This window comes from Camelus ferus, chromosome 33, assembly GCF_009834535.1.
Source record: "Camelus ferus isolate YT-003-E chromosome 33, BCGSAC_Cfer_1.0, whole genome shotgun sequence".
Lineage (NCBI taxonomy): Eukaryota > Metazoa > Chordata > Mammalia > Artiodactyla > Camelidae > Camelus > Camelus ferus.
In genome coordinates this window covers 3497698-3518883 of record NC_045728.1, presented here as the reverse complement: position 1 = coordinate 3518883, position 21186 = coordinate 3497698, and the positions used below count along the sequence as shown (strand labels likewise).

The 21186-nt window shown below is 54.4% G+C and overlaps 1 protein-coding gene across 2 annotated transcripts in view; it reads left to right on the top strand.

Annotated features, from left to right (window-relative positions):
• Nucleotides 1-21186, top strand: part of ST14 (suppression of tumorigenicity 14) — a 32194-nt gene that overhangs the window by 9060 nt on the left and 1948 nt on the right. For both annotated transcript variants that reach the window (XM_032472311.1, XM_032472313.1), the window contains exons 2-16: nt 10522-10681; nt 10843-10970; nt 11217-11287; nt 11799-11956; nt 12166-12201; nt 12466-12706; nt 13537-13676; nt 13871-13968; nt 14586-14695; nt 14779-14909; nt 16135-16239; nt 16554-16664; nt 16747-16860; nt 17069-17191; nt 17927-18113. In XM_032472311.1, coding sequence (XP_032328202.1) covers nt 10522-10681; nt 10843-10970; nt 11217-11287; nt 11799-11956; nt 12166-12201; nt 12466-12706; nt 13537-13676; nt 13871-13968; nt 14586-14695; nt 14779-14909; nt 16135-16239; nt 16554-16664; nt 16747-16860; nt 17069-17191; nt 17927-18113 — 1913 coding nt within the window. The remainder of the gene's footprint in view (nt 1-10521; nt 10682-10842; nt 10971-11216; nt 11288-11798; nt 11957-12165; nt 12202-12465; nt 12707-13536; nt 13677-13870; nt 13969-14585; nt 14696-14778; nt 14910-16134; nt 16240-16553; nt 16665-16746; nt 16861-17068; nt 17192-17926; nt 18114-21186) is intronic.

Here is a 21186-nt window from a genome sequence, read left to right as displayed (position 1 = left end):
CAAGTACTTTATTTTTTTAATTCTTACTTTTTTACTGAAGTGCAGTCGATTTACAATGTTAGTTTCAAGTGTACAGCAAAGCCATTCAGTTATACATATATATTATATATATATTTTCAGATTCTTTTCCATTATAGCTATCATTTTTGAAATGACAATTTTAGAGCTGGCTGGTCGGGGGAGGGGGGCAGGAAGGAGGTGGGTATGGTTGCTAAAGGGCAGCAGGAAGGATCCTTAAGTTGGAATCGTTCAGAATCTTGACTGTTGGTAGATACAGAAGCCGACACCAGTAGTAAAATTGTGTGAAATTTAGTATTTACACACAAGTGGGTACAAGTGAAAGGGGAACTCTGAGTAAGGTCCGTGGGTCACATCAGTGTCGTGGCATTATAATACAGTCCTACGGGATGTTATCATTGGCGGAAACTGGGCCAAGTGTACAAGGGCTCTCGATACTGTTTCTTACAACTGCACCTGAATTTACAATGATCTCAACACAAAAGCCAGTAACTAACTAAGAAAGCAGTAGCCTTTGAAATCAGCACGTGGGCTCAGTGAAAAGTCAAGAAAAAGAATGGAAAGAAGTTTCACCTTCTTTTCCTGAGGCGAAGGGGCATCCTCTTAGCTTTCTTGCTTGGTTTCTGGGGGAATCTGCCTGGTTGTGCCCCTGCGGGCAGATACTTCTGCTCCCAGTCAGGTGACTGGGGCAGGAGAAAGGAGGGAGTGGCTGGACCAGGAAGAGGATCTCTGGCCAAAAAGGACAGGCTGAGTGCAAAGTTAGTGGCATCAAAGAGCCTAGCTGGGGAGTCTCTCATCTGTGATCTTGGAGCCCATCTGAAATGGAATTCTCTGGTTGGAATTACAAGAGGCTGCGTCCTGGGGGAAGCATTTAACTGAAGACTGGGAGAGTCGAAACTTAGGTGTCTTGGGAATAGCAGGTAACCGGGCTGGCTGACACTAGAGAGCCTGGGGAGGGGGGCTGTCAGCAGGACCTTTGGGTGTTGACTGAGCATTCTCTCCCCTTCCAGGGGTGGACACAAGTCTGGAAAGTTCCCTAGGGCCTGGTATCTCCTTTGGGTAGGCGACTTAAGAGTCTGGCTATGGAGAGAGAAGTCCTTCAGTCAATCAAAAAAAAAAAAAAAAAAGGATAAAGTGCTAACCCTGGGCTAGGTCAAGGGTCGGAGGAGGGCTGGAGAAGAAACAATACCCGGAGGGCCCCCTAGGACCACCTGTCCACTCCCTGTGGAAGTGAGGGGACCTGATGCCAAGTGGGGCATGCAGCTCTAAGGCAGGGGAGGTTCCGGGGAGAAAGACTGTGGTCTGAGATGGTCCTCAGAGGTCTCCTGGAAGATCTTGGCCTTGGTCTGTGTTCTCAGGGGCAGGCTGTGCTTGGTAGGTGGTGAGGAGCCAAACCTTTCTGAGTGGCAGGATGGGACCAGCCTCCCTCTTCCTCACAGGTTTGGGGGCCTCCTGGCTGGGGCAGGGTTTGCACCCCCAGCCCAGTGTTGAAGGGGTGGAAGTCCATCTGCAGCGGTGGGCACAGCATGCCGGTCTTTTGGGCCCAGGAAGTGGTTTTGAGGTAGATAGTTTTGCTGAGTGTTCTCCAAGACCGGTCACCTCCAGGCTTCAGTTTGCTTGTCTGCAGAGCTGTGGGGAGTGATCAGCTTTCCCCCTGAGAAACAGAGTGTCCTGAGAATACTGACTTTGGAGTCAAATCTGGGTCTGAAATTCAGCCCTGCCGCTTTGTAGCTTTCTGGGTTTTAGATAAGTTACCCTCTTTTAACCCATTTCCTCTTCTAAAAGTGTAAGAATTAGAGATGAAATATTTGAAAAGTGCCCATCATGGCACAGAGATGCACAAAAATACTGATTATGCTTGGCGTGGCCTTTGCAGAGTCACAGAGGCAGTGGGTATGCTGCCTCCTCGGGAGTGGTCGTGGCAGCCTGGAGCCTCCGTGGCTTCTGTCCATGTGCAGGCCCCTTCCCCACAGCCGCCCGGGGCCTCGGCTTCCTCACCGTCTAAGTCGGTGGTTTGAAACTCTTTTGCCTTTTAGGACAATGTCTCCAGGAACACAGACCAGAGCCCTTGGTCCTGCTTCCCCTTCAACCAGTCCATTTATTGTTTATCATTTTGAGGTGCTGCAAAAATTGCAGTTGAAGTAAGATTTTAAAGTTTTAAAAAAATGTTCTGGAAGTGGCTGGAACTCTGTGTGTAAACAGAAACTCAGAGTCTGGAAGTGGTCTGTCGGACTCACTGACTTGGCTGGATAATCGCCTCTGGGCTTTCTCCCCCAACACCCCACCCCCTAGGCCAGGCACTGCCTCCCCAGTGGAGGCGGGGGAGGAGCGGGCTGGGCAGGGAGCGGGAGGCCTTCCCAGTGCTCCCCGTCAGGGCAGCGTGACCAGAGGGCAGTGGACACGGGCCTTCCTGGCTCTTGGAGGCCTGCTTTGTACACGTGGGCTATTAAGGCTTTCTGTTTGTTTCATTCTAATGTTTGAACTCCACCTGCTCCGCCAGACCCCGAGGAGGAATGGGGCCTGCCTGGCTTTGGGCAGATGGGTGGACAGTGGGTGGAGGAAGCAAAATCGAAGGGAAACAGTAGGTAGGCCTGTCGTTAGCAGCTAATTATGTTTTACAACACCTCTACGGAGGAGGCTGTAAGGGGTTATTAACCCACTTTTAAGAGGAGGAAACTGAGGCTCAGGGAGAAATACTTGCCCCAGTGGCTCAGGGTTCTTGCCCTTGACTCTCATAAAAGAAAGACGAGGCTTGTGTCTGAGGGGTCTGGTTGCAGGCGTGTGTGGTCCCATTCCCATGGTGGTGTGGGCGGGGCTGTGGGCAGGGCTGGGAGTAGGGAGGGGACACAGGCATGAAACCTGCAGGAGCCAGACACTGGCTGGCAGAGAACCACCGGGTCCTGTGCTGAAGATGCCCACGCTCGGCTGAGTCAGGCCCCTGGGACTTTCCAGCCTGCTCTGACCAGGTGTGCAGAGTTTTGATTGATTTCCTGCAGTGGGAGCTGTTGGCTCTGGGTCAGCTTCTGTTCCCCTAGAGGCCTTGGGGTCACAGATCTGCAGGTAATTCTGGATCCTCCATAGGGCCCCGCAGCTCACCTGTTTCCCAGCAGCTCCTAATTCTTGTGGGGGACAGTGACGGGGTCGAAGGGTAAGGGTGAGAGGGTCGAGTAACAAAAAGGCAGAGGGTTTTGGGGGCCCGCCACCCGCTGACCAACCTTGGCTGATAGCGTGAGTCTGCAGAAATCTGGTGGCAGCCTCAGGGACTTCTGGGTGGTGCTTACAACCTATCGTGGGAGGGTCCTGGGCGTGAAAGCAAGTCCAGCCTCTTACAACATGTACCTTGCATCCCAGGTGGTTGCTTAAAATAGGCTGACTGAAACTGACATGACCCGGCCGGCTCCTCTCACAGTGGTGGGAAGCAGGTGAGCCAGGCCGGCAGCCTCCTAGAAATGGTAGGTGGCAGTGTTCTCTCACGGTCAAGTTCCTACGAATGACCTGGGACACCAGTTAAACTTCCAGACCCTGCCCCTGCCCTGCTGCATCAGAATCTCCAGGGAGAGGGGCTTGGAAATCTGGGTGCTAAGCAAGCACTGTGCTGCTTTTATTGTATTTTTTAATCATTATTTTTCATGGGAAATGCTAGGGTGGTGCGGTCAGTGGGAACCAGAGCCTCCTGTTTCTTGAGAATCTGGCTTCTTGTGGGATCAGTTGGCCCAGCCTGGTGAGTGGGTGGATTCTGATGTGGCTTTCTCTTCTCTTTTCCTTTGTCACTTTGGTCATCCTGGGATGAGCAAATCAGGTGTCCTCTCGGTGCTGGTCATTGTGCTGGGCGGGGACTTGTAGTGGCTGCAGGAAGTCCCCGCCCTTGGGAGCTGGGAGTCCTCACAGCTGCCTGAGTTTTTTTGTGGGTGCTGATTAACTGAAAAGAGCCATCTAAGTAGGGCCCCTCCTGCCTGGAGACAGCAACTTGAAGCAGGGGCCTTTCTCCAGTTTCATCCCTCGTGTCCCTGGGCCACGCGTTGTACTGTGCTCAGCGTTGCCCAGGATGGCAAAAGCTGTGTTAAGTTTTGGAATTCACTCCTTGCTCTGTTGTCTCTGGTGGCCTTGAGCCATGCTGAGTTTCTGGGGACTCTGGCCAGGATCTAACTCAAACTGACATCAGGGAGCAGCCAGGAGAGTTAATCCTGGCTTTGTCTTTCCCTTGGAGAATGAAGGCATCTTCAAGGCGCCACGGAATGTGTCCTCGCTTGGAAAGCCATTGCTGATGCTCAGACTGTCTCTTGCCTGAACCATCTCAAGGATAGTTTATGGTTCTCATGACCATGGCTGCGGGGGTGACATCATGGAATTGAAATCCGTCCCATCTGGTGGTGGGTACACGGCGTCACCAGACCTGTGAGTGAAACGTGCCTGCCGCAAGTCAGCTGGGGGGTTGGCAGTGGCACCTGAAGCCAGCCACCCCTGTTCTCCTGCCAGTGACATCACCTCTGCCCTTTGACCTTGATCTTCAGCACCAGAAGCACATCGCCAGGTGTTCTGGGAGGGCCTCTCACGGCCGCTTCCTGGGCTCCTGGCGACCTCTTTAGTCTTCAGGTTCACCTCCTGCCTTCCTGGCAGATCACATCCAAACTTGGCCAAATGAAGAACAATCTTTAAAAAAAAAAAAAAAAAGAGTCCAGCGTGAAGGCTGCATTTCTCCCCATCTGCTTTGACTGGAATCTTGTGTGGATTTTTGGGTCGTTAGTATTATTTCTGTTATTTATAAATGTGAACACTTACCAGTAGCTTTTCTCCTTTGAGGACCACACTTAGCTGCCAGTGGTGCGTTCCGGCTTCGGATCCGCTGGTGCCTGGAGCCAGGGGGAGAGCAGGTCCTGACGAGCACACAGCAGGTGCCAGGTCATCAGTGTGTTCTTGGGGAACAGGCGAAGAAGGGTCTTCTCCCGCGGGAGGTTCAGTGGTTGACTTGGACACTGAGTTTTGTCTGCTTAGCATTGAGCTTTCAGCCCTGGTGAGTCTCTTACTTAATGGGAATAAGGTGACTACAAGGATCTTTCCCATAGCATCAAATAAAATATACCTTTTTCTTTTTACCTTCTGTAAGTAATTTTTTTGTCCAACCACTGGGGCTGGACCACTTGGGGAGGATACACATCATTTGCACTAGTGTGCTTACAACAGCAGAAATATGGTCTTCTCCCCTCCTGGAGTTTTGGACAGTACCCCTTCTATCGCTCCAGGAAGCTGGGTGGGGATGGTGATCTGATCTGGCCCCTGCAACCTTCCCCTTGGGTTCTCCCCCTTTGTCTCTCCAGGGGCTTCACTCTGCACGTAGCCCTGATGCCCATCTGTCCTCCAAGAAGTCACTCCTTGCTCTCTTGTCTGAGCTGGCCTTGAGCCACGCTGTGTTTCTGGGGACTCTGGCCAGGATCTAACTCAAGCTGCCTGGGGGGAAGAGGCCCTGAGAGTTGCATGGCCTCTGTTTGTGGTTAGCAAGCACCTGCTTCACAGCACTGGGTTTTGTATGTGCACCTGCAAATGTGTTTACTTTCTCGAGAGAGGAGAGGCAGAGGGAGGCGCTGGCATACACCCTCCTCCATTGGCTGTGTGGTCTGTAGAGAGATGATTATATGTAGAGAGAAGGTTGTGTACACGATTAAGCCGGAGTGGATGGGAGCTGGCCAACCGCGTGCATCCGTCAAACCCCGGCCAGGGTTGGAAGGCGTGGCTCTTGTCCCACTTGGCTGCTTTACTGGCTTAGTACCTTTGTGACTTTGGACAGATCACTCCCTTTCTCTCAGACTCAGTTTCTTTATCAGTGAAATGACTGGGTTAGGCAAGATGATCTCTAATATCCTGCAAATGGAGCCAAGGGTAGGGTTATAAAAGGAATTGGTCTAGTTACTGATTAAACAGTGTTTCTGGGCTGCATGGAGCCCAGAAATCATAATACCTTTGAACCAGTCCCACCACTGACTGCCTTGCTCTGTGGCCAGTCTAGGGTGGCCCTGGGGTCCGCTATCCATGCCATCGGCCACCTTCCCCTTGCCAAGGGACTTGCGTTCTCATTTCCCAGAGTACTTACTCTCTCAGTTCTGGAAGCTGACCACAGGGAGGCAGAAAACCAGGTATCTAATCCTGGAGTGGCCACTGAGAATACATGGGGAGGGTATAGCTCAGGTGGTAGAGTACATGCTTAGCATGCATGAGGTCCTGGGTTCAGTCCTCAGTACCTCCTTTAAAAATAAATAAATAAATCTAATTACCTCCCCCCTACAAAAAAAAAAAGGACTTTGATTTGTGCCTCACATCATTAAAAAAACTCAAAATGGATTATAAGCCCAAATATAGAATCCGAAATTATAAAACTATTGGAAGAAAACAAAGCAGAAAATCCTTGTTGCCTTGGGTCAGACAACGATTTTTCAGGTACAGCCACAAAATCAGAATCCATGAAGAAAAACTTGACAAACCGAGACTTCATCAAAATGAAAAACTTCTTCTTCAAAAGACACTGTTAAGGGAATGAAAATACAAGCTACAGACTAGGAGAAAATCTTTGCAAAGTATATATCTGATAAAGGGCTTGTAACCAGAGTATATGTAAAGAACTCTCCAAACTCAACAACAGGAAACTAAGCAAACCAACTTTAAAAACTAGGCAAATGATTTGAAGAGACCACCAAAGAAGATAAACAGATGGCAATTAAGTACATGGGAAGATGCTCAACATCCTTAGTCATTAGGGAAAAGCAACTTAAAACCTCAGTGAGAGACCACCACACATCTGTTAGAACGGCTGAAATGAGGAAGACTGACCACATCAAGTGTTGGATAGGATGTGGACATGACACACTGCTGATGGGAACTGTACAAAGGCACAGTCATTTTGGACAACAGTTTGGCGGTTTCTTAAAGAGTTAAACGTACAGCTATCGTACAGACTTGCTAGTTTACTCAAGGTATTTACCCAACAGCAATGAAAGCATATACCAATACAAAGACCCAAACAGAAATGTTTATAGCAGCTTTATGTGTGATTGCCCCAAACTGGAAGCAACCCAAGCATCCATTAACTGGTGGCTGGGTAGACAAATTGCTGTCTATCCATACAGTGGGCTACTGCTCAACAGTGGAAAGGAATAATAAACGTAGTAACGTGGGTAAATCTCAAATGCTGTGCTGAGTAAAAGAAGCCAGGCAATAAAGAGTTTCTGGTGTATAATTCTATTTATATAAAGTTCTAGAGAAAGGAAACTAACCTTTACTGCTGGGAAGCAGATAGGAGGTTGCTTGGGGACGGGAAAGGGAATCAGGAAGGAAAGGAGGGAAGGACCAGGTGGAAGCTGTTGAAGGTGATAGATATGTTCATTATCTTGATTGTGGTGATGGTGGTGTGTGTGTGTGTGTGCCAAAAAATTGTATACTTTAAATATGCACAATTTATGTCAGTTGTTCTTCAGGGAAGCTATTTTTAAAATTCCATAGAAGGTTTATAAGAGTAAGTTTGAAAAGATCCCAGAATAGAGCCAAATGATGAAGAAATGTAAAATATTAGGTGGAGGGGGAGGGGAAAGCCAGATAGGCACATAGAGGATGTACTCTTACGCCCTGGTGTTCTGAAATTTCACACGATAGATTTTTGTTATGTGTGCTTTTTCATTTATCTTTCTCACCCTTCAGTGACCCCTTTGACTTTGAAGATACATGCTGCTGTTTAGTGCTTAGAAATACTCTTCTGGTATTTCTCTGGTCACATCCTCTGCCAGGCTCAGGAATTATAGAAGAAGGATGTGAGCATTGTCAGAAACCGCCAGACCCCCACCTCCATCCCAAACAAAAATACCCCCAGCCACCAGTCCCCCACGAGGGCGGGAAACTGATTTCTCCAGACTTGACACCAGATGCCAGGAGAGATGAAGTGAGGGGAGCACAGTCACGGGTCTCTTCTCTCCCGTGTTAGTGACTGGGTTTAAATTACCCCGTCCAGGAGATTAGAACTCCTGCAGTAACTAAACTATCCCGTAGAACAGTGAGGAGAGCCTGGTAGAATATCTGGCTAGCCATTGAATTGTGTGGCCTGAGGTGAAGCCACTGTGGCCAGCCATGCCCAGAGCTTCCAGAGGACTAGGACCTCATTCCTAGATACGAGTAAACAGCCTCACATCCTCAGGCATTTGAGGAAAGTCTTCAACACAGTAAAGTTACTCAATAGAAACATAAGAATGAGAAGATTTTGCATCCAAAATTCAGAGAATAAGAAGGAAATCTTGAAAGTGAAAGTTTTGATAGCAGAAATGAAAACCTCAAGAGAAAGATTAAAAAACAAGATGGATAAAGCAGAGAAAGGATAAGGAAAGTAGAGGGGGTCAGTATAATAGAACTTAAAGAAAGAGAAAGGAGAAAATGAAGGGGAGAACATAATCTAAGAAATAGCGCAAGAAAGTTTTCCAGACTGAAAGATCTGAGTTTCCAAAATCAAGGACAGGCAGAAAGCTCAGTGTAGTGAAATTTAAAGACCCAGCTCAAAGCATTTCCTCAAGACTTTCCTCAGAGAAAGACCATAAATCATGAATAAAAAATAATGGATTTGTACTAATAACGTATTTCTCCAAAGCAAAATTAGAAGCTCTGGGAAACAGTGGAGCCTTCAGAATTCTAAGTGAAAACGTATTGTCCTCGAACCAGCCAAACCATCAAACAGGTGCGAGTGCAGAATTAAGATCCTCCTGAAACATACGAAGTCTAAAAAAATTCCCCTCTCTGGAAACTCCTGAAGTATGTGTTCCACCAAAATGAAGTAAGTCAAGAGAGATGGAGGTGTGGGATCCAGAAAATAGGGGTTTTAGCACAAGAGGGAGATGAAGGAGCCTGTCGGGGTGATGGTGGAGGAAGTTACAGTTGACAGCTAGGGGAGGTCTGGCAGGGGGCCCTCAGAAGGGATGTTAAAGGAGAGGTTATTTGACGGACGCTACACTTGGAAGCTCAGAAGAACACTACAGAGCTCTTAGATCGTGTGGAAAGACAGGTGCGTGTTAAAAAGAAACCCAAGTGAATGAATATTTGTGGCAAGAAAAATAAATTGGTTGTAGTGGGAAGGATACAAAAGTGAACAATATTTTCAAAGACTAATAATGAAAACATAAAAGAATGGATGTAATTTTTTCAAAACTTTAGCTCTGTAACTCCTGGGAGGATGGGTGAGAGACAGAGAAGGAAGGACATTGAAGTCCACGTTTTCATAATAGGAAGTCAGTTGATTATATCTTAGATCGATGAACCAAGAGATAGTTATATTGGCATATTGTTTAGAAATATGGAGGCAAATTCCAGAGCAAGCAGCTCAAATGCATTTTAAGTGGTTGCCTCTGGGGTAGGTTTTTTCCTTTAAAAGTTTTATTTCTTTTTGAGATGTAATTGACACAGTAGTGTTGAAGTGATACGTTTATACGTTGCAATATGATTACCAGGGTTGGGTTGAGTATGGGATATGTTTCTGTGTTCGATATTAGACTAAGTCACAAATATGACCAATTAGGAAACTAAAGGTAGAGATACAAGTATCCGAATGTGGCTGGAGCGGGGAGACTTTTTCATAGCAGTGAGTAGATAATGCTTGAATGTGACGACTCAAGAAATGTCAGTTCAGGCCCATCATTTAGAGTCATGAGGTGAATACCTGATGGACCACATCTGGAAACTTAAAAATGGCTACATCTGTGGAACTTGGGGGTGGGGCTGTTGCTTTTACTGCAAACCCTGTTGGAGTGGGTGTGAGGCCATTAACTCTAAAAGGGCGCAGCCCCTCTCCAGGATTTAGGGCAGGCAGATGGATCATGTGCTGTCTGGCAGAACAGTTTGCCCACCTGTCATAGTGCTGCAGGCACCCCACCTGCCCCATCCATACTCATGCCCCTGCTTCCTGGATACCCCTTAATGGGGGGGAGCTGGGGAAGCTGCCATCCCATTTGTTGGAAGTTTTGTTTGCTTTTCAAGCTCTTGGGTGTGGATTCCAGTGGATACCTGGCCATGTCACCTCACCTTGGGATCCTGGCCTGGGGCATGTTAGGCTTACGGCAGAGTGACTTGTCCTGCAGGGGCATGGCCGAGCTGCCCAGTTCACTGCCTCTTTACTCTTGGCTGGCTGAGCTTTGGTGGGGTGTCCAGCGAAGCTTTCCCAGAGGCACCACAGCGGCCAGTCCCGGCCCTGGGCTGGGCCTGCTCTCCCCACACCTGGGCGGCCTCCTGAAGCTAGGATGGTTCAGGCAGGTGGACAGCCCCAGTGACTGGTTCAGACAGGCTGTTCGTTTCATTTTATTTAAACTTGCAATTCTTCATCAGCACGTGCCTGGTGCCGCCCGGACATGGGGTTGCAGGGCAGGGAAGGCTCGTGCCTCCTGCCTTTCCTCTCCAGCTGTACACGTGTTCCCGAGCGGGGCTGGGCGGCTGCTGAGGCAGGAGGGCTCCTGCACTGAACGGCAGTGCATTGATCTCTCTGTTCAGAACATGAACGGATTTGAGGAAGGCGTGGAGTTCTTGCCGGCCAACAACACCAGGATGGTGGAGAAGGGCGGCCCGCGGCACGGGGTGGTGCTGGCAGCCGTGCTGGCCGGGGTCCTCGTGCTGTCCCTTATGACCGGTCTGCTGGTCTGGCACTTCCAGTGTGAGTAGCTCCTCCCTCCGTGGGCCGACCTGGGAGATGGGAGAGATGGGGATGCAGATTGTGGGGGGGAAGGGGAGGGCTCAAGGCAGCTGTGGACGGTGTGGGGACGGGAGCGGGTGTGTCCCTTCCTCTGACCGCCCTCCTCCCCTGGTCTCTCACAGACCAGAACGTGCGGGTCCAGAAGGTCTTCAATGGCTACCTGAGGATCTCGAATGAGAACTTTCTGGATGCTTATGAGAACCCCAACTCCACAGAGTTTGCAAACCTGGCCAAGAAGGTGAAGGAGGCGGTGAGTCCAGTCCCTGGATGGAGCCCAGGCCCCCTGTCCACTCTGGCACCCATCTCCTCATCCAGAGGAAAAGGATGCTCCCCTTGGCTTCCAGACCCCTGGGCTGGTGTGTAATGTGGGCTTCCAGGCGCCTGGGAAGGTGCCAGGCCCCAGGAGGGAGGGAGCGGCCTGGGCTAGGGGCTGGGGTCGTTCCTGCTCTCGGGCCTGCCGTCACCTCCCCGCTGTCACCCCCTCTCCTTTCCTCAGCTGAAGCTGCTGTACAGTGGGATCCCGGTCCTGGGCCCCTATCACAAGAAGTCGGCCGTGACTGCCTTCAGGTGGGTGCCGGGGAGGCCGGGGGGAGGGGGACCGCTGCGGTGTGGTGTGCAGGGCTGAGGGCCTCGCAGCCTGTGCGTGATGAAGCCGCAAGGTCCTGCATGGAGAGGCAAGGCGCCAGTCCTTGTTCTGACTTTATCTCAAAAGTACTTCTGCATTTGCTAGTCTGATTTAACCTTTACAGATGCTGTGTGGCAGGTAGCGTTCTCAGCCCCTTTCAGAGTTCAGGAAACAGATTGAGAAGCTACCACTCGGCGTGCCCAGGCTAGTGGTAGAACCTCACCCCTGAGCCTGAGTGGCCACACTGCACGCCTGTTTGGGTGTGAGGCTGTGAGAGCAGAGAGTGAGGGGCCCAGGTCCCTGGCTTAGGGGTCAGCAAGTGGGTGAGCATCCAGGACCCTGGGAGCAGATGGCCTCTTGGTGGGCCCCCTGGGGGGCCAAGTTGGCCTGTCTGCACCTGGCATCTGGGAGGGTGTGGGCACCGGCGTCTCAGGCTGGCCCATCTCTCCCCAGCGAGGGCAGTGTCATCGCCTACTACTGGGCGGAGTTCAGCGTCCCCAAGAACCTGGTGGAGGAGGTGGAGCGCGCCATGGCGGAGGAGCGCGTGGTCACCCTGCCGCCCCGCGCCCGCACCCTCAGCTCCTTTGTGCTGACCTCGGTGGTGGCCTTCCGTGAGTCAGGGGCAGCGGGGTGGGCATTTGCCCGGCCTGGAGCAGGGCCAAGCCCTGGACTGTTGTGGGGGGACCCAGCACTCCCAGATTCAGTGCCCGGAAGAGGAGACGGCCTGCTGGCTGGGCACCTCCCTTTAAGGGGATAAGGAAGCAGGAATAAGGAAACAGACCAGATCAGTAAATGTTTTATTTTCCCTCTTATTTTTCAGCCACCGACCCCAGGACAGTACAGAATGCCCAGGACAGTAAGTATCCTGCCCTCGTCCCAGAGGGGAAGAGAAGGGCTGTGGCTGGATGCCCCTTCAGTCAAAGGGATCCCCAAAAGTCACATGGTAGCGACGGCCAGCACGTCCCTGTGCCTCTCCCAGGCCATGAGAAGCCTTCTTTCCGATCTCTCCCAGGTCCAGGGCAGCCTGGGACACCTCAGAGAGGCCAGATCTGGGTGCCCCCCAGTGGGGGTTTGGGCTGCTCCCCCACCAGCTCTGCCCCGCGCCCTCTTGTCCACACAGACAGCTGCAGCTTCGCCCTGCACGCCCGCGGCAGCGAGCCCATCCGCTTCTCCACGCCTGGCTTCCCCAACAGCCCCTACCCGTCTCACGCCCGCTGCCAGTGGACCCTGCGGGGGGACGCCGACTCCGCACTGAGCCTGACCTTCCACAGCTTCGATGTCTCCACCTGTGACGAACACGGCAGTGACCTGGTCACAGTGTATGACACCCTGAGCCCCGTGGAGCCCCGGGCCGTGGTGCAGTGAGTGTCCTGGGCCAGCGGAGGTGGGCACTGGGAGGCTGGCGGCTGCCCGTGCTGGGTGGGGCCTCTGGAATGAACTGCAGTGCATGTTGGAGGTTCAGGCCACTGCCAGCTTCCAGGCAGCAAAGAGCAGCCGTGGCGTGGTCCTCAGTGTGAGCTGCAGGGCAGCAGCTCAGGGTGACTTTGTAAGCCTTGGCAAGGATGCCGGAGGCCCACGGGTCCCCAGATGCTGGTGAGCGTGCTTTTACCGGCCAGAGTGAAGGTGCCTCCTGCTGTTGTAAATAAGTGTTTTATTGTTACTCAGGGATGGTGAGGCCAACAGACCAGGAGGGGCTGCTGTTGAAGTGACTGCTACTCACAGTTCCTGAGAGGAGGGCCGTGCAGGGCTGCCCACGGAAGCAGCAGAGTCGGGCTGTCAGGAGGCAGAGGAGGCTGGAGGAAGACCGGGCAGGGCCTTTGTTGTGGTTGTGCAGGAAAGGCGGGCAGGGTAGCAGGCTCAGGACTGTAAAATGAGGGTGTTGTGACGAATACTGGCGTTAACAGATACAGAGGCGCTCAGAGCGGTGCCTGGCGTGTGCTTACGCGAGTCAGTAGTTACTGTTAGTATTTAGGCCGTAGTTTATTTAGTGAGGCCTCAACTGCTGGACATTCAGTGTTTCTGAGTTTTTGCTGTTTTAAACAAAAACTGTATTATGAGTAGGTCCTTATTCAGATGGCTGGTTGCCTGTGTGGGGACGGGCTTTGGACCCCACCCTTGGCCCTGTGTGGTGGGACCAGGGTTGGGGAGGGGTCCTGTCCGCTATGATGACACCGCCCTTCTGCCCCCGCAGGCTGTGTGGCACGTACCCTCCCTCCTACAACCTGACCTTCCTCTCCTCCCAGAACGTCCTGCTCGTCACGCTGGTGACCAGCACAGAGAGGCGGCACCCCGGCTTCGAGGCCGTGTTCTTCCAGCTGCCCCGGATGAGCAGTAAGGGGGTGCCCAGAAGGCAGGAGGGGACAAGCCTCCAGGCGGCCCAGGGGTTTGGAGCTCAGGGCCCTCCCGGCCGTGGAGAGCATCCAGTGCCTAGGCGTACTCTCGAGGGAGGCCAAGCCAGCTCTGCAGGGCCCCTCGGCCGCTTGGATCCTTGATCCTCACGCGCTCTCTCCTGCCTTTACTTTCAGGCTGTGGAGGCTACTTACGTGGAGCCCAGGGGACATTTAGCAGCCCCTACTACCCAGGCCACTACCCGCCCAACGTCAACTGCACCTGGCACATCGAGGTAGGAGCTGTGGATGGTGGAGAGAAGGGGGTGGCAGGGAGGGACCGTCCAGGGTGGCAGGAAGGAGGGCAGAATACATGGCCAGGAGTGCCTTTGGCGTCTCTAAGGTGCGGGTATCAGAGGCCTCGGGCGGAGCAGGTTTGGGTAGCGCTGATCTGCAGTGACCAGCAGACTCAGACTCAAATCCCAGCTCCCAGTCAGTGCCTGACTGAGGGCCCTGGGGCAGGGACCGCCTCTCAGTGCTGCACCTGCTCCGGGCACCGGCCTCCGGAGGTGCTGTCCGGATGGAATCAGAATGTGTGAGGCACAGAGGAAGCACTTGCTGGGTGGCTGGAGAAGGGACTACCCCTCAGGCCATCCAGTCCATAGTGCTGGGAGAACTTCCAGCCTCCTGTAGAAATATAGTCGTGTGTCTCACTGCTGGGAATCCTAGAAGGTCTTCTGTGCACGGAGCCCGAATCCCTCCAGCTGTGTCCTTACTGCCCGCGTGGGCCGGAGGGAAGAACCGGGCATCTGGGCCCCACGCCGCTGCTCCCCGGCCCCCGAGGCCGCCCGCGATGCCGCGGGTGCAGGAGGGAGAGGGCAGAGCAGAGGGCCAGCAGCGTCTCTCTCTTCAGGTGCCCAACAACCAGAACGTGAAGGTACGCTTCAAGGCCTTCTACTTGTTGGAGCCCAGCGTCCCCCTGGGCTCCTGCTCCAAGGACTACGTGGAGATCAACGGGGAGAGGTGAGTGTCTGGGGGTCGGGGAGGCGTGCCCTGAGCCCCCTCCCCGGGCGGATCCTCTTCCTACCGCTGCCTGCCGCCCCCAGGTTCTGTGGAGAGAGGTCCCAGTTTGTCGTGAGCAGCAGGAGCAGCAAGATCACTGTCCACTTCCACTCCGACCAGTCCTATACCGACACGGGCTTCCTGGCCGAGTACCTCTCCTATGACTCCAGTGACCGTGAGTGGACGCCCTGCGCAGGGGGAGCCTGGCCCTGTGGGGGGCTCAGCTGGAGATGCACTCTCTGCCCTGCATCTTACTGGCATCGTGCTCTCGGATTCTAAGCTGCCCGAGATTGCAGGATGCCTATCACTCTAGTTGCTTTTTGAGGGGAGAAGGGGCTGCCTTAGATGCACTTGTGAAAAAGGGCTGGCAGTGAACACTGGCAGACACCAAGCCCTGGGCCAGGCACCTCGGGTTGAGGACCTCGAGCTCCTTTGGGCCACTGTCTCTTTGGTTCAGCGTCACTACAACTTTGAGAATCTGTGCTTGTCTCTGTGGCCTTTTAGCACCTGTAGGATTAAGAGGATGGTTTTGAGACATATTAGAATAATGTACTAGGGCATGAGTCCTCAGACTCACGGCTCCTAGCGCTGAAAATCCTGTGGTCTGTACTGTAAAGACGGCTTTGCGTCTCACTGTCTGCTGTGGATATCAGTTCTAGCCTGTCCACAGTGAATTTTTGTTTCAAGCCCACATCATAGAATAACCTTTTGGAAGACACTTTAACTGTGCACAGGCATCCAGATAAGTTAAAATTCAATGGCAGGGCTCACCACCAAAAGTGTAATTGGATGAGCAAACCCTTTTGATAAGTGACTAAGCCACCTGTGCAGAGAAAGTGACCACGGCCGCTTCTCAGTTTTGTCATCTGCCTGATGACATCAGCTGTCAGATGCATTCCAGTCTCAGAAACACTGAAATGGGGAGGATCCCTTAGAATTAAGGAAATTTGGTGACGCAATTTGACATGAGCGTAGGGCACGGACATCATCCACTACCGAGCTGCTGTTGCTCCGAGTTGCTAATGGGGAGCCCGGTGCTTGGGGACATGGTGGCCAAGGACAGTGGACCAGAGTGCACACCCGCCAGCCTCTCTCCACTCTGCCCCGGCTTCCCCGGGGTTTCGTCACTAGCGGTCAGGAGGGACCTTGGCCAGCCCACCCCCGCCAGCTGTAGGACCCTCCACTTGCCGCAGCTCGGCCTGCCTGGGAGACCCCTGGGAAACCCCTGGGAGACCATGGCTGCAGCCCTGCCCCTCCCTGTGCTGGGGGCTGGGCTGGGCAGTTTTCCCTAGTGCTCACTGTGTCTGTGAGGTTGACTCCCAGGGTTGGGGCAAGGCGGGGAGCCAGCTGGGGAGGCAGGGGTGGTGGCCTTGGACTTCAGGCCTGCCCTCCCCCCGCAGCGTGCCCGGGCAAGTTCATGTGTAACACGGGGCGGTGCGTCGCGAAGGAGCTGCGCTGCGACGGCTGGGCCGACTGCACCGACTACAGCGACGAGCGTGACTGCAGTGAGTTGGGGCTGCGAGGCCCGGGCGTCCCCCTGCCCTCGCTGTGCTGGCTGGACCCCGCTGCAGGGCAGCCCGAGGTGGGAGGAGGCGGTGCCCCCCACCCCCGTGTCCGCCTTCCCTGGGGCTCCTGGTGGAGCAGGCGGAGCTGCCTCCACAGCTGGTCCCTAGGGGCGCCAGCTCCACCCTCCAGGTGGGAAGTGGTCCCCAGGAGCATGCAGTGGCCCCAGCTCTGGGGGAGCTGCAGTGAGTGATGCCCGGGGAGGCCCCATCCCTGCTGAGCCTCGGCGTGTAACTGCTGCCCCCCTACCCCCCAGAATGCAACGCCACCCACCAGTTCACGTGCGGGGACAGCTTCTGCAAGCCCCTCTTCTGGGTGTGTGACTCCGTGAACGACTGCGAGGACGGCAGTGACGAGAAGGGGTGCAGTGAGTGCCCTGGGGGGCGGCCGGCTCCCTGCTCTTCTGGGCTGGGGCGCCGGGCCTCCGCTGAGTCTCCCCGCTTCCGCAGGCTGTCCCGCCGACACCTTCAAGTGTGGCAATGGGAAATGTCTGCTGCAGAGCCAGCGCTGCGATGGCAAGAATGACTGTGGCGACGGGTCCGATGAGGCCACCTGTGACAGAGGTGAGGCCCGGCCCGGCCCGCTTTCCTCCCAGGGGTCCAGAGTTCAGTAAATCTTCTGGGAGGTGGAGCACATTGGCAGGGCTGGAAGGAGACAGGGCATGGGTGTGGATGGGTGGGCAGGCCTGAGAGGGGTGTGGGGTGGAGGGATCTTCAGGTTGGGGCTGTAACGAAATTGCCTCCCTTCCGCTATGTCCTCTGTCTTGAGCAGTGAGCACTATCACGTGCACCAAACAGACCTACCGCTGCCTCAACGGGCTCTGTATCAGCAAGGGCAACCCTGAGTGTGACGGGAAGAAGGACTGTACTGATGGTTCAGATGAGAAGAATTGTGGTGAGCAGGGCTGCTGCATACGGTTGTGTAGGTTGTCCACTGTGCAAGGCACATACAGAGGCAGAAATCATGCCAGCGCCTCAACCACCCAGCTCTGCCTTGGTGACAGGGTGTGTCTGCCTGGAGCAAAGGATGACTTATCTGATTTGCACCAAGGCACTGCCCCACGGGCTTGCTCTGGTCCTGGAGGCAAGGTCCAGGGCAGCCAGCACGTCAAGGCCTCTGTGGCAGGGCTGGAGTCCTGGCTGCGGTGCTGGGCTGACCCTGGTTTGTAGACCTGGCCATAGAGGCAAGTCCTGGCTTCCCCACCCTACCTGGAGGAGAGAGGGCACGGCTCCTGGAGCCCTCGGCAGGGTTTTGTCCCTACCCGACCCGTACTTCAGTCTGCAGCCCCTTGTGTATTTCAGAAGCACTGGCCCCAGGTTAAATGTGAGCCGAGCTGCAGCTGTTCTGTGAGTTCACGTCACCCATCGCTCCCCTCTCTGGGAGCATGTCCTTCACCTTTCGACCAGCAAATCTACGCAGATGACACCCAAATTCAATCTAAGCAAACCAGCAGATGTTTGGAGGCCCCTGACAGCACCTGTGCAGGAGTGGGGAGGTGGAGGTCGGGGGTTTGAATTTGGGGGCAGGGAGAGGGGCCAGGCAGCGGCCACGGCTGCTCCAGCAGTGCTGGTGCCCACACGGGCTCTCGCGGAGCCTGGCCCCCCCTTGACTCCCTCCTCTGCCCCCTAGACTGCGGGTTGCGGTCCTTCACCAGACAGTCTCGGGTCGTCGGGGGCGAGAACGCGGACGAAGGCGAGTGGCCCTGGCAGGTGAGCCTCCACGCCCTGGGCCAGGGCCACGTGTGTGGGGCGTCGCTCATCTCTCCCGACTGGATGGTGTCGGCCGCCCACTGCTTCGTCGACTACCGAGGATTCAGGTGGGCCTCGGCGGGGAGCAGGGAGGCCTCCTCTGTGCTTCCTGGAGTGGAAAGGCCCTGTGCCTGCGAGTCATGCCCGAGTGGGCCAGGGCAGGGACTGGAGGGGTGGCAGAAATAATGAAAAGGAATGTTTAGTGGGTGCCTTCTTGTCATGCGGGATCTCAGTGCCTCTCCTGACAACCCAGGCAGGCAGGTCTGATTACGTCCCCGTTAAACAGAAATGGAGGCTCAGAAGGTAAGGACATTTGCTCGAGGTTGTACAGCTGTCTAGTGGCAGAGCCAGCCTCGAGCCTAAGTGTGTGGATTCTGGAGCCTGTGCAGTTGGTCTCTGCACCACGGGGACTCCCGTCCCAGCTCTGGCTCGCCAGGTGACCCGCTTCCTGGCCTCAGGTTCCTCATTGGTGATGGTGGCTCTCTGAGTCTTCTCCTGAGAGTTGTGAGAAGTAAAAGGGAGACGTGCTTGAAGTGTTGAGCGCTCTGCCCGCACACAGTAGCTTCTCAGTCCATTGTAGCCGCGGGTCCACAGCAGACTTGAGCCTGGCGCACAGGGAAGGTCCCTAAGGATGGCATGCTGGAGCCTCAGGACGGCGTGGGCGGGACCAGGGTGAGCAGGAGCAGGCGGGCGACCTGGGGCCGGGGCTCTTGGTGATGTCGGCCCAGCCTGCCCAGGTCCTCTGTCCATTGGCTGCAGGAGGGGTCCAAGGGGACAGCTTGCTCCTGGAGAGGAGGCAGAGGGTAGCAGACCTTCCAGGGGGTTCTCTGGGGCCTTCCTGCTGGGCGTTGGCCCTTCTGCTGTGGGCAGCTGTGAGAAGGGGCCCCAGGCTGCCTCGTTCACCCCTCGGCAAAGGAGAGAGAAGGACCGCTGTGGGCGTTCAGGAGAGATGGGGTCCGCAGCACAGAGTAGGCCTAAGGCCAGATGTTGGGTCTGGTCAGACAGGTGCACGTGCTGGAGGTGACACAGGTCTGGGGGAGTGGGGTCAGTACTGGTCCCCGGGCCTTGCTGGGCTGGCCAAGGACAGCCTCGTCCAGCCTGACTGTCGTCCCCCTTCTCATTTGGTCACACTCCACGCCACTCTGGGTGAAAGGGACTTGCTTTCTTTTTGGGGTGATGGGAGCTTACTTAAGAATATTTTAAATAACCTTTTATTTTGGAATGCGGACAAGTTGCAAAGACAGGATTACACTCCCGTCCCCTCGCCCAGTTTCCCTTGTTATCATGCCAGCAGGAGGAACTTCCCCAGTCCCTTCCTGCAAACGCCTCCAGGCTCCCCCTGGGCTCCTGGCCGCCATTGTACACCTGCCTCCCTTCTGCTGCAGGGGTCAGTCCAGGTCCCCCCTTTGCATCTGTTGTCCCGTCTCCCCAGTCTCCCCTGGTCTGTGACACGTTCTGTCTTTTCTTTGTGTGTTTATCGTGGCCTTGGCAGTCTGGAGGCTGGGACCCGTGGGGCGCCCCCATGTGGGTGTCTGGTGCTGCGCTCATGGTTAGACTGGGGCGTGAGTGTCTGGAAGAGTCATGTCACATTGGCAGGTAAATGATGTCATCCTGGCTGATTGCTGGTGATTTCATCTCTGTCGTCTGGTTAAGACGGTGTTGGCCAGCTCGCTCCACTCTGAAACGTTTCCCCTCTTACTCTGGTCTTTGGCATTGAGTCAATTTGGAATTGTCTCCTCTCTCCCGTTTATTTAATCATCTGTTCGTGTGTGTGGGGACTCGCGCGTATGTCTGTGCTGTAGGCTGTAAAATCCAAAACTGCGTCGTTTGCTGCTAGATTGCTCCAGAGCTGAACGCCGGGGGCTCTCCGAGGCTTGCTCCTGGCTCCCTTTGACCTGCACGCATGCTTCTGTTTTTCTGAGCCACTTCCTTGCTTTCTGGCACTACCAGTTGGTCTAGGCTCTTCTTGAATTTTCCTGGCCCGGCCCTAGAACTAGCCCTTCCCTGAGGAGAAACCAAAACCCGGGCACTTGGGGTCCTCGTGATTCCTGCAGTCCCCCTGTTTCCAGCCCTGCCATCAGGGGGCGCTAGGATGTGCATGTACGTGGACTTCCTGGGGCATCTGCCCTGTGTCCTCCCCTGCTTCTTCTCTTTCCCTTGTTTCGTCTTTTTATTTTTTGTTTCCTTTTCCTTCTCATCAGTCTTACTTCTGCCAATTAATGCATTAACACCCATTGTATGTATGGTATGGTCCGGTACCCCGGCCCCACCATGCGTCAGGACTCCACTCACTGCCTGTCCGTCCCAGATGGTCCAGAGAGAGCAAATCTGCCCTCTCCGTCTGGGGCTGTAAACAGATCTCAGTCCCGCCTGTGAAGTTGCAGGGCCACTGGGTATAGATTCAGTCTTCAGCCCTGCCTCCGTGCAGCAGTGATGGCTATGACCGAGCCAGTCCCCTCTTCTCGCGAGACCACACCAACATTGGAGCCTAGTGGGCAAAGTGGCTGTGGCGTGTCTGCGTTGTGCCACCCCCACCAAAGTGGTGTTTTTTTATGGGGGTCCCAGGCTGTTCTGTTCTGCACACACCCCTAGCCAGAGCCCACACCACCCTCCAGTCCCCTGGGGCTGCCTCTGTGCAGTGGGCCCCAGCTCTCTGCTGGGCTCCTCACCGATCTCTGGCCACCAGTCCCGGCTTGTCCCTGCTGGCTTGCGTCTAGGGCTGGGGATCACAGGGACCCTCCGTGTCAGTTTCCCTTAGTTCTGTCTGTCAAGTGGTTGCTACTTTCTCCTTGGAGCCTCGGAAGCTCTGCTTTGTCCCTGCTGACCTCCCAGCTGGAGAGGGGGCGTCCCAGCATGAGAGTGCCTTTCTTCCTGTGCTACCCCCTCCCTGCAGGGCTGGTCCTGCACCAATTTTTTTCTTTTTCCTTTGGATTTTGTGAGAATCCTCCTGTATTTCGAAGCAAGAGACACTCTGCGAGTTCAGTAAGTGTTCTGTGCGATTCAGTGGGTTTGTAGATGTAATCCTTGGTGTATTTGCAGGAGAGGGTGAGCTGTGAGTCTCTGCTCCGCTCTCTTGGCTCAACCTAGAAGTCTTTGGGTTGATTTCTGTGTTACTCCTTCTGAGGAAGATAAGGTTAATAA